This window comes from Stigmatopora nigra, chromosome 6 (genome assembly GCF_051989575.1).
Source record: "Stigmatopora nigra isolate UIUO_SnigA chromosome 6, RoL_Snig_1.1, whole genome shotgun sequence".
Lineage (NCBI taxonomy): Eukaryota > Metazoa > Chordata > Actinopteri > Syngnathiformes > Syngnathidae > Stigmatopora > Stigmatopora nigra.
This window is the reverse complement of record NC_135513.1, coordinates 2,298,610-2,312,352: the sequence shown is the minus strand read 5'-3', so window position 1 is coordinate 2,312,352 and position 13,743 is coordinate 2,298,610. Positions and strand designations below refer to the sequence as shown.

Genomic DNA, 13,743 nt, shown 5'->3' with positions numbered 1-13,743 from the left:
TCTTTTTTTCTATTTAAACTGGCCTCGTTATTTAATTTTGATTATCCAAATCAATTAAAAAATTTACGTCAAAACGTCATGGCGAGGTAATCAGGAATTAGGACCCAATCGCAGGGAAGCAGGCGAGGATGAGGGAAGTACTGCTCATACCAAAACTTTAATAACTTAGGCAGGATATTAGAAAATAACAAAGATTTAGAAATCAAATCACAAAACCAAATCTGACCAGGGGAGATATGGGAAAGCAAGGAAGGGGGCACATGGAACATGGAAGGAGGTAACGAGAAAACGCGCTGAGGACGAACAAAAGCAGACGATCTAACAAATGACATAATCAGAGAGTTCAAATAGACTGACATGGGTTCACGAGTCAATTAGGAACACCAGGGAAACACACGACGGAGCGGCAAGGAATACACCAGGGGCGGACAAACGACAGCTGAACACAATGGGCAATCAATCACTCAGGCAGGGCACCAAAAGCATAAAAAAAGCATAAAACCAAGCAACCCTAACACAAAATATCTTTTTTTTTTATTCTTTATTAGTCAATAATAACATAGAATTCTTTCCACTGTGTTTCTCCGGGAACTTGCATTTTCAAGTTTTAATTTGCTTTTTACAGATATTGAAAAACCCTCATCTGTTGATCAGGAGAAGCTCGGCATTGAACACATCATCCCTTTAGGTAAGATGGATATATTTCATTAAACCTCTGTTGGGAATAGAAAAAAAAATCAATTGAGTTGTCCGATGATACCCCAAATGGAACATAATAGTTGATCCCCTTTGTAGTAAATCATTCTAGCAGCCTTACAGGCACGGACATTAGTGTCTGCTGCGTTAGTGTGAACGTTAAAGCGTTATCATGTATATTGCTAACAATGGCACGGACAAACTGTGTATTTACACTCTAATTGCTGACCTACTTTCGCCATTTGCTCACAAACTGGATCTATGAGAAATATTTATGTTATTATTAGCTATGGAATGGCAGCACCCAGCACATGCTGCATAGGGACATAAGCCGTTGCTGCACGGCAACAATAGATCGCAGACATGAGAGCTGTCTGCCATGAGTAACATGGTTATTTTGGTTGTATGATGATTTGACAAGCTGTCTTTTTATCCAAAATAAATTCAGCATGAATGAAATCAGTATTTTTAAAACAAAAGGCACTGTATATCACAACACAGCAATGAATAAAGACGATGGCAGTTCAATTCATTAAATCAGTCTTTCAATTATTGCAACAATTGCTTTTTAAAATGGCTACGTTCATATTGTTCACTACTTTGCAGGAGTGGAGTTCATTGAGCCAAGGGCTGGTTTCTTTTGTAAACTTTGTGAGCTGTTCTATACCAATGAGGAGACTGCGAAGACAAGCCACTGTCGCAGCCCTGTCCATTATAGGAACCTACAGGTGTGTACATTACGTGACCGGACGTTTCCGCGACGGACACTTGATCGACGGACACTTGATCGACGGACACTTCGTCCCCGGACGTTTCGTTGAACACGTTTGGTCAACGGACGTTTGGTTGAACGGACATTTGGTCGACAGACAATTCTTCGCCCGATTTGCAGCCGGATATTTCATTAAACGGACAATTTGTGGCCGGATTTGCTTGCTTTTAAAATGTTGTGGTCTAAGAATGTACTTTTGAAAAGAGGTATAATATTAAAGTAGGGGTGGGTAATTCATTTCACTAAGGGAATTAACCTGTGGCTATAATCTTACATATTTACATGTAAATGTTCATTAATTTGTATTCTCCCTTAATCCAATAAATCTAACTCAAACTCAGTTTGTGTAGCAGCATCAGGGCTTCGGAGGTCATTTGTCCAGTTTGAACAAATGTGAACTCTGTCCATGGTTCTGACTGATCATTAAAACAATGATTTAGGGAAGCAATAATTCGGTCTATTTCTTATGTAATGCTGGTTAATGAATGTTATTTAATGTCGGTTTTTCTCCAATGAACGTAGTTTCCTATTCAAACAACAATAAATGAACAAACCAATGGTGAAAAACACATGGCCTTCATGTTTTAATAGCACCTCTGGTCAGTTTGTTGTGCTGTCCATTGAAGAATCTGTGAGTATTGAATAGACAAAATTCCACAGAAAAGCTTAGAGAAGTAAGTCTGTAAGATTAACTCGTATCCTGCCATTGGGTTAGGGTTAGGGTTAGGGGGTGATTGGCAGTTAAAGAGCCCTTTCATTCACTGTGCTTGTCAAAAGTACATTTCAACCAGTGGTTCCACTTTAAATAGATTGGTCGTCTGGCAACTGCATTTGAACTGAACTTGAGTTTAAGTTATATTTATTGGATAAAAGGACTATACAAATTAATGAACATATACATGTAAATATGTAAGATTATAGCAGCAGGTTAGTAGCCCACCCCTGCTTTAATATTAAACCTCATTTTAAAATACATTCTAATTTTGAGAGCGAGCGAATCAGGCGATTAATCCATTCGACGAAACGTCCCCTTATTAAGCGATATAAAAAAATAAATTATATATATATATATATATATATATATATATATATATATATATATATATATATATATATATATATATATATATATATATATATATATATATATATATATATATATATATATATATATATATATATATATATATATATATATATTTCAATGGCATGCCATTCTATTTTTCCCCTTTAGTGCCGTTGAATTAGAGGGTGACTAGCTGGTGAGAATTTTGAGAAGATGCGGTAAATTTTATGGATGAAAACAGAAACCAGGAACATACATATTTATTTTAAAAAAGGCACAAATACAAGGTGATTACTGGGAAGTAATTACTGGTGAAAATCAAGTGACACGTCGCTGTTGTAGCTGTCCTCGTCATTCACATCACCTTCCGCATCAGTGTCAAGTTCCTGAGTGAGTTCACGTTCATCGTCGCCAGCATTGGCTTGCTGGAGAAGTTGCAATCCAGTCTGAATCAGGTCATCTGACCTGAAACAATGGATCTGGCAATCCTTCAAGCTGTCAAGAGCATTGGTCAGTCCGCATCCTTTAAACGACTTAATGATTAGATCCTTTGGAAGATGATTCCAAGCATCGACAATCAATTTCAAATAAATTTCCATTGTTGGTGCTCGCACGTTGCAGAATTTATAAATGCAATTGGGATTTTTTATCATTGCCTATGTCAGTTCCCCTGCAGCATGTTCTTTTTCTCTCGCGTGGACATATAGAACTATAGAACGGCATCATCGGCATACATTTGGCAGGTGACAATTGAAAGACCACAGCTTGGCAGATCATTTATAAAAAGACTGAAGAGCAGTGGACCTAGCACTGTCCCCTGTGGAACACCAAGAATTTTATTCAACGAATTAGATTTTGTATTTTGTATCCTGATGCACTGTGATCTTAGAGATATGTATGATTCAATCTAATTCGGCATGCTTGGTGAGAAAACTACACAGGTTAGTCAGCAGGATCTGGTGGTTGATGGTGTCAAATGCCTTTGTGAGATAGATGAAAAGCCTTCATTTTGCTTGCAGTGAGCATTACGAGGCCAGTGCTTCTTATATACACAGACAGAAAAGCTATGCTGAGTGATGTACACCGCCCAGAAGATCATCGGCTGTTCTCTGCCCTCACTGGATGACATTGCCATCCCTCGCTACCTCCGGAGAGCCGGGAACATTGTTAGGGACCAATACCACCCTGGTCACCTTGTTCCATCTGCTGCCTTGTGGCAGACGCTACAGTTCTCACAAAGCACGGACAAATAGACTTAGAGACAGTTTTTTTTCCCACAGCCATCAGGACTTGCATTAGCACGACGCACAATCCCTTCTGTGCAATAACTTTGGGGTGTGCAATAACAATGTGCAATATTTAAGATTGTGCAATATTTTAGAATTTACCTTGCCAGGATGTGACTTCATATTTTTATATTACTTACTTATGTTTTTTTTTTTTACCGGGAAAATACGCTTTGTGGAGTAGCACCACCAATTTCATTATACGCAGCTGTGTATGATGTCAATAAAGGCTTTTGACTATTGACTTTGAGACAGTTTCTGTTTTTGACATGATTTACTTTTTCAGTGGTTAGCACATTGACCTCACAGTTCTAATATTGGGGGCTCAATCCAAGGTTTGGACTTTCCCATGTGGAGTTTCCATGTTCACCCCTTGCATGGATTTTCTCTGGGTACTCTGGTTTCCTCCCATATCCCAATAACATGCGTGGTAGGCTGGCTGAAAACTCTATATTGCCCCTAGGTATTATTGTTAACATGAATAGTTCTCTTTCTTGTTGTGGTCTGCTATTGGGTGGCCACCAATTCAGGATGTTCCCCCACCTGGTTCCTGTAGTTGCCTGGGATAGGCTCCAGCAGTAGTCTGTAAAATGAATGAATAACTTCCTCAAAATCAGCAACAAGAGGACAGAAAATATGTTAAGTCAAAGGATATTATGTGGGTGGAAAACATTGCGATATAGGTAATGATGCAGTCCTTGACAGCAGGCTTTAAAGTGCCCACAAGTGCAGTGAATTTGGGGCAAATATCCCCATACTGACTATGATAGGAGTGTATGGAGGCAGTGTAAATTTTGGAGAGAAAGAACCGTAGCTTAAAAAAAGTTCCGCCAGATTCCCTTAATATTGTTCATAAATGTACAGTATACTTTTTGAGGTGCCATATTTATACCATATATTTGAGTTGCTTTTTTTCAAATGAAATACATCAGTGTTTAAAAGTTTGTACATTGCACGTTTAAGCCAATTCAGTTTTCTGAGTCAAGGTTTATTTTCTGTACTTTACAGTCATACCTCTAGATTCTGAAGATGTCGCTGACTTCTTGACTGTTTGGGTACTGTTTGTGCTATGTATATTTATACAGTCATACCTCTACTTACGAATGACTCTAGCCACTAAATTTTCAGGTTACAAAAGCCTTCTATATGCAAAAGAGTGCCTCGAGATACGAAAACGATCGAGGGTACGAAATCCCCCAAAAAGTAAATTATTTACTTATCCATTATTTTATGTTAGAAATATTGTCGCAGTTGCATTGATTCTCACTTTGGAACCTAGCTACACTCTACTGGGCTCTCATAAGCTGTCTTACAACAACCACTATCCATGTTTCAAGATTCTGTCTTACATACCTGTGAGCCTCGGCTAAATGTTCTTGTTGTAATTGATTGCAATTCCTCTTATTAATCAATTAAAAATGTACAAATGCAACACAGTACACACAGGGTGCACGTTAATTCATTTTCTGAACTGCTTTATCCTCATTATAAAAGTCTAAAATGTACTACAAAGTGGATGGGTCAATGGAGAATGCGTGTGTGCCTATAATGTCCTGTCCACCTCGGCTAAATGCTCCGATTATTAGTGATTGCAATTCCCCTTATTAAGCAATAAAAAAAACATATTTCCACACATAGGTCACATATTTACTCACATAGGGCACACATAAAAGTGTAAAACCTACTACAAAATGGATGGCTTTCTGGCGGGTTGGGTCATAGGGAAATGCGCGTGCTCATATCATGCTTCAATACGGGTAGATTTTGTATCCTTATAATTCATTTCAAGACATTAATGTTCTTTAAAAATAATTTTCTTTCATTGTTGTGTGTTTCGCACATCTTTTATACAAAATTGGAACACCGATCAATTTAAAAGGGTTTAGTTGGTAGTTGGACGAGGACCATGAAACAAAATAGAGAATAAATAAAAAGTACTACCCCAATTATGAAATTTTCAAGTAACGAAAAAAGTTCAGGAACCAATTAATTTTGTAAGTGTAGGTACGACTGTATAAGGTGGGGTAGGGAACCTATGGCTCGGGAGCCATATGTGGATCTTTTCATAAGTGCACATGGCTCGCCGCTAAACTGTAAGGTAAAATATGGGAACCGCTGTTGAGAGACCTCAGTCCTGAATGCATCAATACGAGCATTATGTGATCATTGTGGCGCCGACACTACCTCTAAGCTTTTTTTTTCATTAGATTTTTCCGCATGCATACTCCCATTGATTATTACTGATTACCAACAGCGCCACAATGTTGTGAAAAGATCTCAGAGAATGTTTGTACTTTAAAAGTGGTGACACCACTACAAATAACACACATTAATATATTTACTTTAAAATCTTGAGTATGGCTCTCAAAGAATAACATCTGAAAATATTAAATGTTATGGCTCTTTCCGTTAAAAAGGTTCCCGACCCCTGGTACCATAAGTTGTGCAATTATTTTTTTAGGATATGAAAACAAATGAAAGCTTTATATAAGCAATGTTTAGAAAAATATTATCTAAGAATAAGATAATAGTATTATTGCTAATTTAAATATAAGTTTTAAATTTAAAAAAAAAGATTTTAAAATATATCTAATCGTACAACCTCCCTCTGCATGTTTTGCCCCTGGGCCACTTGGCTGATCAAGTTACTAACCAATTTAGTTGGGGAGCCCTGCACTTGTGTATAGCTTTGCAGTCATGTATCTACACACGTTTTATGAACATGTTTTTGTGCACTATCCTTAACACTGGAGAAACTACAGGCAAATTTTGCCAATAGTAATGGTTCCAAATAAACGGACATTCTGGGGTTAATATGATCAGTGCCATTTAGAGGTAAGCTCTTGAGCTCGAACCCGAACCTGACCCGTCACGACCCGAAATTCAGATTACATCATGCCTAAAATATTAATCATTATTTTGGGTTTGGGTCGGGCTTCTCTCTCGCTGAAAAAAAGTATACTAAAATGAGTGTAGTCTCGCTTGCTGATTCTTTTTTTTTAAATGAATAAATGTTTATAAAAATGTATACTAAAACGATGTGTGTGGATATTAAACTAAGGAATACTTGTTATAAAATTAATAATTTTGGATTTGGATCAAACAGAAGGCATTGTAATGTAATAGCAATTGGAGGCGGAGCTGCAAAGCCAGAGCATGCCCTGCACACGTCACGTGAACGCCGCAAAAAGTTAAGGATATACTAAGCACGCCCTGGGTACCCGTAAAGAGTGAATTTTTGAAAAGCTTCAAAATAAAACTTGCTTTGCATTCGTCAGACATTGGCACCAATTGTTGAATCTGCTAGAGAAACTTGCGCTGGCGTCGCTGAATGTAGTCAATGTGGCGCTTTGCTCTCATACGAAAGCAATAAGACTAGCACCTCAACACCTATCAGGCATTTAAACAGTTGAAATCGTCAAACATTTTTATGATCATAGAAAAAGATGTAAATGTTTATACAGTCTTGTGCGGGGAACAAGGGGGGGAAACCATTCACGATGACGCTCATATCTAGAGCCAATTTAGAGTGTTCAACCAGTCTACCCTGCATCTTTTTCGTTTGTGGGAGAAAAATAGAGCTCCCGGACCAAAACCACGCATGGCGGCAAGAACATGCAACTTTACACATTGGGGACCTACCTGGGAATTGAACTCTCGATCCCAGAACTGTGAGGCCAACGTGCTATCCACTTGCTCACCATATCCTGGCAATCATCAACAAAATCATCATCAACAAAAAAATACAGAAGCAAAAATAAATAGTGTTACACCCTGGGATAGCTAACATCTGTCCAATCAAGCAAATTCAAACCATTTCCATATTTGTTTAAGTGGGCCGAGTATCTTTGCCCGCATGCCACAAAATGTCATCACTCTTGAATAAGTTTATCTCTAATCAGAGTTAGGTCATCAAGAAATTCGATTTCTGACTTCTGTGACCTTTGCCTTCACTACTCCAAAATCATGTATAATTATCTTAAATACATACTAAATAAATTGATGTATGGAACTGAATACATAACTTCCATGTTCCATAGGTTAAAGCTCTGCATCTGTTTAAAAACACTAGGCCACCGACAAAGCTCAGCATTTATTTTGGTTAATATGCCTCACATTAGTTTCTATCAACATGTATGGAAGCGTTAGGGAACGGGAGTGAAAATCCACTTTCGATTCATTCCAAAGCTTACTGCGGACATGCCAAATTCATAAGATCCTAGCTAAGGAAACCGACAGAGGGGAGAGATCAAAATGGCATTGTCATGCAATCTACTAATAGTACCTTAGCGATGTACCGATAGTTCCTTGGGGATCTACCGGGAGATCGCGATCTATGTAATGGGCATTGTGCTCTAGACATGTTTTCATTGAGTATTGTATTGGTCCTCACTTATCTACCAACTAAATCCTTTAAAATTGGTCAATATGTCCCAATCTTGTAGGAAAGATGTGAGAAACACACAAAATGAGAGAAAATTATCATAAAACTATTTAATAATGTCACAAAATGAAAACACATACCCATGTTAAAACGCATGGAAAAAAGAGAAAGCTACCAAAATGCAACGTAGAGATATCAGACAAACATGAACACACAATTTAATAAACACAGCATTAAGAATTCAAACAACAACATTAATCAACAACAAGTCCGTGTTAACATTTTATGATTTCTTTGAAAGGTAATTTTACACCCATTACTGGTTCTTAACTGCTTCTGCAGTGGTGGCTGACAAACATTTGGGGGGCAACAATACAAATATGATTGCTTTTGATGACTATTAATGTTTCTAAAATGCATAAGACAAGCGTCGTCAAAGTGGGCACGACTCGTGAACACTTTTTCAGAATGTGTTTTCCACAAAGTCGGAAGTTCGTTTCTCCCCCGTTTCTTTCTGATTTGTGCTGTTGCGATAGTGGCTGCTTCCTTGACACAAAAATATAGGTTTTATCACACTATACATATATACAAATATATATTTTTTTACAATAGGGAGACATTTTCTACAAGTTTAGAAAAAAGTACACCACACTTCAAGCAGACACATTTATTATTGCATCCAAATAAAGCTAAATAATGAATGAATTAGGTTTGTTTTGCATTCAATTAAACAGCCACATTTCACACTCAAGTACATTTGCCACAACAGTAATCCCTCGCCATTTCGCGGTTCAACTTCACTACTTTGCAGATTTATTTCTGGGGATTTTTTTAAAATTACTTTATTTAAAGTTCAGAAAATTGTAAAAATCCACTCTGAAACTCGTGACCACAAGCCTCTCTTGCTACTAAGGACTGAAGAAAAATAATAGTGGTTTTTCGATTATAGCGGCCAGACTACGCCATAAACTGGTCCTTGAGATAGCATTTACTTGGACTACCACAAAAGAATGCAAGTCAAATATACACCAGTGGTAACAATACACAGTACCTGGCTAGAGGTACTTAATGTCTTTTTGGGGAGAAGGCTTTGTTGATCTACAGAGCTACAGTAAATGTTTTTGTCTATATTTGTTCTCACAATACAGAAATACCTGTCCGAGCTGGCACAAGAGAGCCTCAACCTTGCGGAACTTTCAACAACACAGTGACATTATGTTCTTTTTCTTCGTTGACAACAACTTGCAAAAATGGAATTCAACAATATTGATACTTGCATTTTGGGTTAATGCAGTGCTTCTCATTTATTTTATGTTGCCCAGAAACAGGAAGAAGGAAACATTACACCTGCCCCCTAACCACTTCAAACTATCTGCCGCCAGGGTAAATAGGATAATTTTTGGGTAAATTTCTAAGTCTGCTTAAGATTACATCCTTCTTAAAATTAACAATTGTGACAGTGAATGTGGCAGTATCATCCATGAGTGAATGTGCAATTACACTTTATTCTAGTAAAAAAAGGATGTTTTTCTAAGTCAGATCCTCCCGGGCGTTGCTTTGCCCCCCAGTTTTGCTTTGTGCCCCACTATTTGAGAAGCACTGGGTTAATGAAATAATGGTTGAATATCTGGAATTCTCATAATGGTCATGTTACATATTGTACATACCCTGTACAGCAAAGATATTTATTAGTTTTATGAAGGGAAAGAGATGAAAGTGATGGATCGTATATTCAAGGCCTTTTTTCTGTTTAGAATTGTGGATATTAACACACTTTACAAGTTTAGTTGCGTTGAAGATACAACTGGGCTTAACAGTAATAGCTTTTATTATGACAACTACAAAGTAACTTAAAAAAATCAAATGGATGTTTTTACTCAGTTAAAATTGAGGTACAATCTGTGGTTATCACGGTATATTGTTGAATTTCTAACTCATTGTGCATAACTTGACATTAATTGATAACTGATGACGTTCTTTGCAAACCTTTTCATTCATTCATTTTCTGAACCGCTTTATCCTCATCTGTCAGATTCGCCATTAGACATTGCCAAATTCACGAAAAAATAAAGACGAAAAGAGCTTTATCTGGATATTTCACTTGCAAGGAGAACAACATTTAAGACAGCTTCGCAACTCCATTCTGACCATACACATCTTGTTACTATCACAATGAAATTTCCCAAACACTGGATGAATAAAGTTATCCAATCCATTAATGATGAGCAAAGTAGGTTTAATGGAAGTCCAAGCGTATTTTTCACTACAAGCAAATGTGTAATAATATTAAATAAAATACTGACCTTCACTCTGTTTATTACATACCAGTCAACCTCGGCCAATTGCTCCCCTTATTAATGATTGCAATTCCCCTTATTAGGGTGATGAAAAAAAAAACATACAAGTGCATATTTACTCACATAGGGGACAATTAAAAGACTAATATTTTGTCCAAAGTAGACGGGGCCCCCAAATCAGTATGCACTAAATTCAAGATTCTGTTGATGTCGCTGTATAACGATAACAGCTTGACTGTCTGGGTACTTAAGGGTGCATTTGAAGACATAAGACAGTCCAGTACCATGAAAAGACTTTGTGTACAGAACTCACCCTAGCTTGCGGCATCACCAGTGAAACTGCCGATAACCACAGCGTCAGCGTGTCCCCAGCTCTCAAAAGGGTTGAGTCAACATGAAGATAACATAGAGCCTTCCATATATAAACTCACGTTTTATTCCCATCGAGACCCTCAATGAAATAAAAGCCATTGTTTGTATTGCAATGTTGCAGCGCTATGTTTATTAAACTTGATGAGTTGGTGTCCCATTTCTGCCTCTTTTTCCATTATTCACCTCTTGGACCATTTGGACGAACATGCAAGTAAACAATCAATGGATTTTCACTCAACATTTGGTGAGCCCGACACGTAGAATTTGATCGTGAGAAACAATGGTTTGACCTAAAGATTTTACCTGAGAGCAATATTCCCTCTAATTTTTCGTTGGTCTGGGCAGAAAGACAACCTCCCCGAGCGCACTGAGTACTAGTGTGAGCGACATCATCATTGCTCGCTATGGGCACACCAGTATCACACCTGGCAAAAGCAGGTGCATGTCAATGTTCCCTCTAATTTTTCATGTAAAACATGCTGTAAAACACGAAAGACATACATTGGACAGAGCTACTGCCACTGGCTGTGGCATAAACGACACCATGATGGAGAAAGGGGTAAAAATAAAAAAAATAAAAAATAAACAAACCCATAAACAAAAATATAAAAGTTTGGATTTTATTTACTGCGCGCCATATGATTGCTGCTGCGCAGAGAAGATAAGAGTAGTGCGCAATTGCGCGCGCGCGAAGCTTAGCTTGCCTGAGTGTGACCAGAAAGTGTCGCTAAGGGACCAGGTTAAAAGCGCTATTAAGGTGTGTGGAAACCCTTCCTGAATAAGAGAGAAAGAAAAAAGTGAGTGAGTTGAATAAATGGATCCATGACTGTTGTGAGCAATGTTCCCCCTAAGCTGTGCTCGTGCTCAATTGCGCACTACTCTCGTGTTCTCCGCGCAGCAGCAATATTTTTTTCCCCTCTCCCCATGATGGCGCCGTTCACGCAACAGCCAGTGGCAGTAGCTGTCCACTCTTATGTTTTTTTTTACAGCCCTTCTATCTTTTTTTTTTTTAATTACATTTTAATATTTCTTAATATGTACATTCCTTTTTTACTTTATTGTGCAAATAGAATAACAAGCAGTGAAATCGGGTGAGAACTATCTAAATCTGCTGTGTGTGGTTGTGTGCATGCGTGTGTGCGTGTGTGTGTGTGTGTGTGTGTGTGTGTGTGTGTGTGTGTGTGTGTGTGTGTGTGTGTAGTATTTGTGATTGTTTGTCTTCAACCTACACAATGGACTATAAATGGAAATTAGCCCCGGCTACAATCTTACATGAATCATTAACATTAATATAAATGTTCATTGATATGTGCAATCCCTTATTAAATAAATTAAAGCAAAATCATGGAAAATATATTGCATATAAATTGAAACTTGACTATCTCAAGTGACATGTTCAGCAGAAAAGTCATTTGAACGAGAATGAGAAGTGAGAAAGGCAGATGTGTAAAATAAGGTAAACTTTAGGTCGGATTTGTGCATATTCTTATGGTATTTATGATGTTTTATTCATAGATGTTTTTATTCATTTTCTAAGCCGCTTTATCCACTTTCTAACTCGCGGGGTGCTGGAGCCTATACCTGCTGACTTTGGGCCAGGGGCGGGAGAGGGAAATGGACAGCCATGCACCCTCAGACCCATACCTCGGGGCAATTTTAGACTGTCCAATCAGCCTACAATGCATCTTTTTGGGATGTAGGAGGAATGTGGAGTACTCAGCACAGGTGGACCGACCTGGATTCGAACCCATGACCCAATAGCTGTGAGGCCGACGCGCGAACCACTCATCCGCCCGGCCGCCCATTCATAGATATTAATCATTACATTTTATTATTACTAAATAATTTATGTGTAGTAGACATGCACCTGCTTATGGCAGGTGTGATACTGGTGTGTGCCCATAGCGAGCAATGTTGATGTTGCTCACACTGGTACTCAGTGCTCAGAGAGGTTGTCTTTCTGCCCAGACAAACAAAAAATTAGGGGGAACATTGGTTGTGAGGGTGAGTGGATACCACCATTGATGTCTGCAGATTCATTGGTGGTTATCATGATGGAAATGGATACTAAAACGTAGTGGTGTGCCGTCAGGGCCATCAAGGGCCATCATAGGGCGCCGTTCAAAGCGGCTGCTTGTTGCAATAGCTCCCTAAACCCTCACTCGAATTCTGTGTTTGTACAGCTTTTTTTACGGATTTTTATCCTTTATTTTATGTTTTTATTGTCTCTTAAGACTTTAGTTGTTACTTCACTTTATATATTATATTCGATACTTTAATGTTTTGGGACTTTACTTTCAAGACTCTACTCCAAGACTCAAGCTGTGCGAGAGGCAGTCTTTGATCTACTAGTTTAGTCCATCTTTTCAAATTCAAATTTCAAAATTTTGGAGACTATTTTGACCCACCCAGCCATGCCTACACTGCTTTACACGAGGGATCAACTGTTAGCACTACGCAACACCGGGATTCCCCTGGACTTGGACCTCCCCGCTGAGTTAAAGAGGAAGAGAAGAGGATGCAGAGCCGGACGAAAATGTCAGGAGAAAAAGCGACGCTTCAGACCCAGCATTCCATCTATTATTATGGGGAACGTAAGATCTCTCCCCAACAAGATGGAAGAGCTAACGGCGCTGACCAAACAACAAGGACAATATCGGAGCGCCTGCATTATCTGCTTCACGGAGACCTGGCTGGATGAGCGAATACCAGACTCTCTCATCTCCTTGGATGGCTTTCAGCTGGTGAGGGCGGACAGGGACCCTGAGAAGAGCGGTAGGAAGAAAGGTGGGGGACTAGCTGTCTTTATTAACAGTAGATGGTGCAGTCCTGGGCATATTACTGTGAAGGAGCAATTTTGCACTCGAAAT

At 38.5% G+C, this 13,743-nt stretch overlaps 1 protein-coding gene across 1 annotated transcript in view; it reads left to right on the top strand.

The window, feature by feature from the left end:
* The window catches only part of rbm20 (RNA binding motif protein 20), a 39,096-nt gene extending 28,066 nt beyond the window's left edge, over positions 1-11,030 (top strand). Inside the window, 3 exon segments of the mRNA XM_077718295.1 lie at positions 626-688; positions 1,303-1,424; positions 9,353-11,030. Of these exon segments, the coding sequence (XP_077574421.1) occupies positions 626-688; positions 1,303-1,424; positions 9,353-9,415 (248 nt within the window). The 3' untranslated portion in view covers positions 9,416-11,030.
* The last annotated feature ends 2,713 nt before the right edge of the window (positions 11,031-13,743 follow it).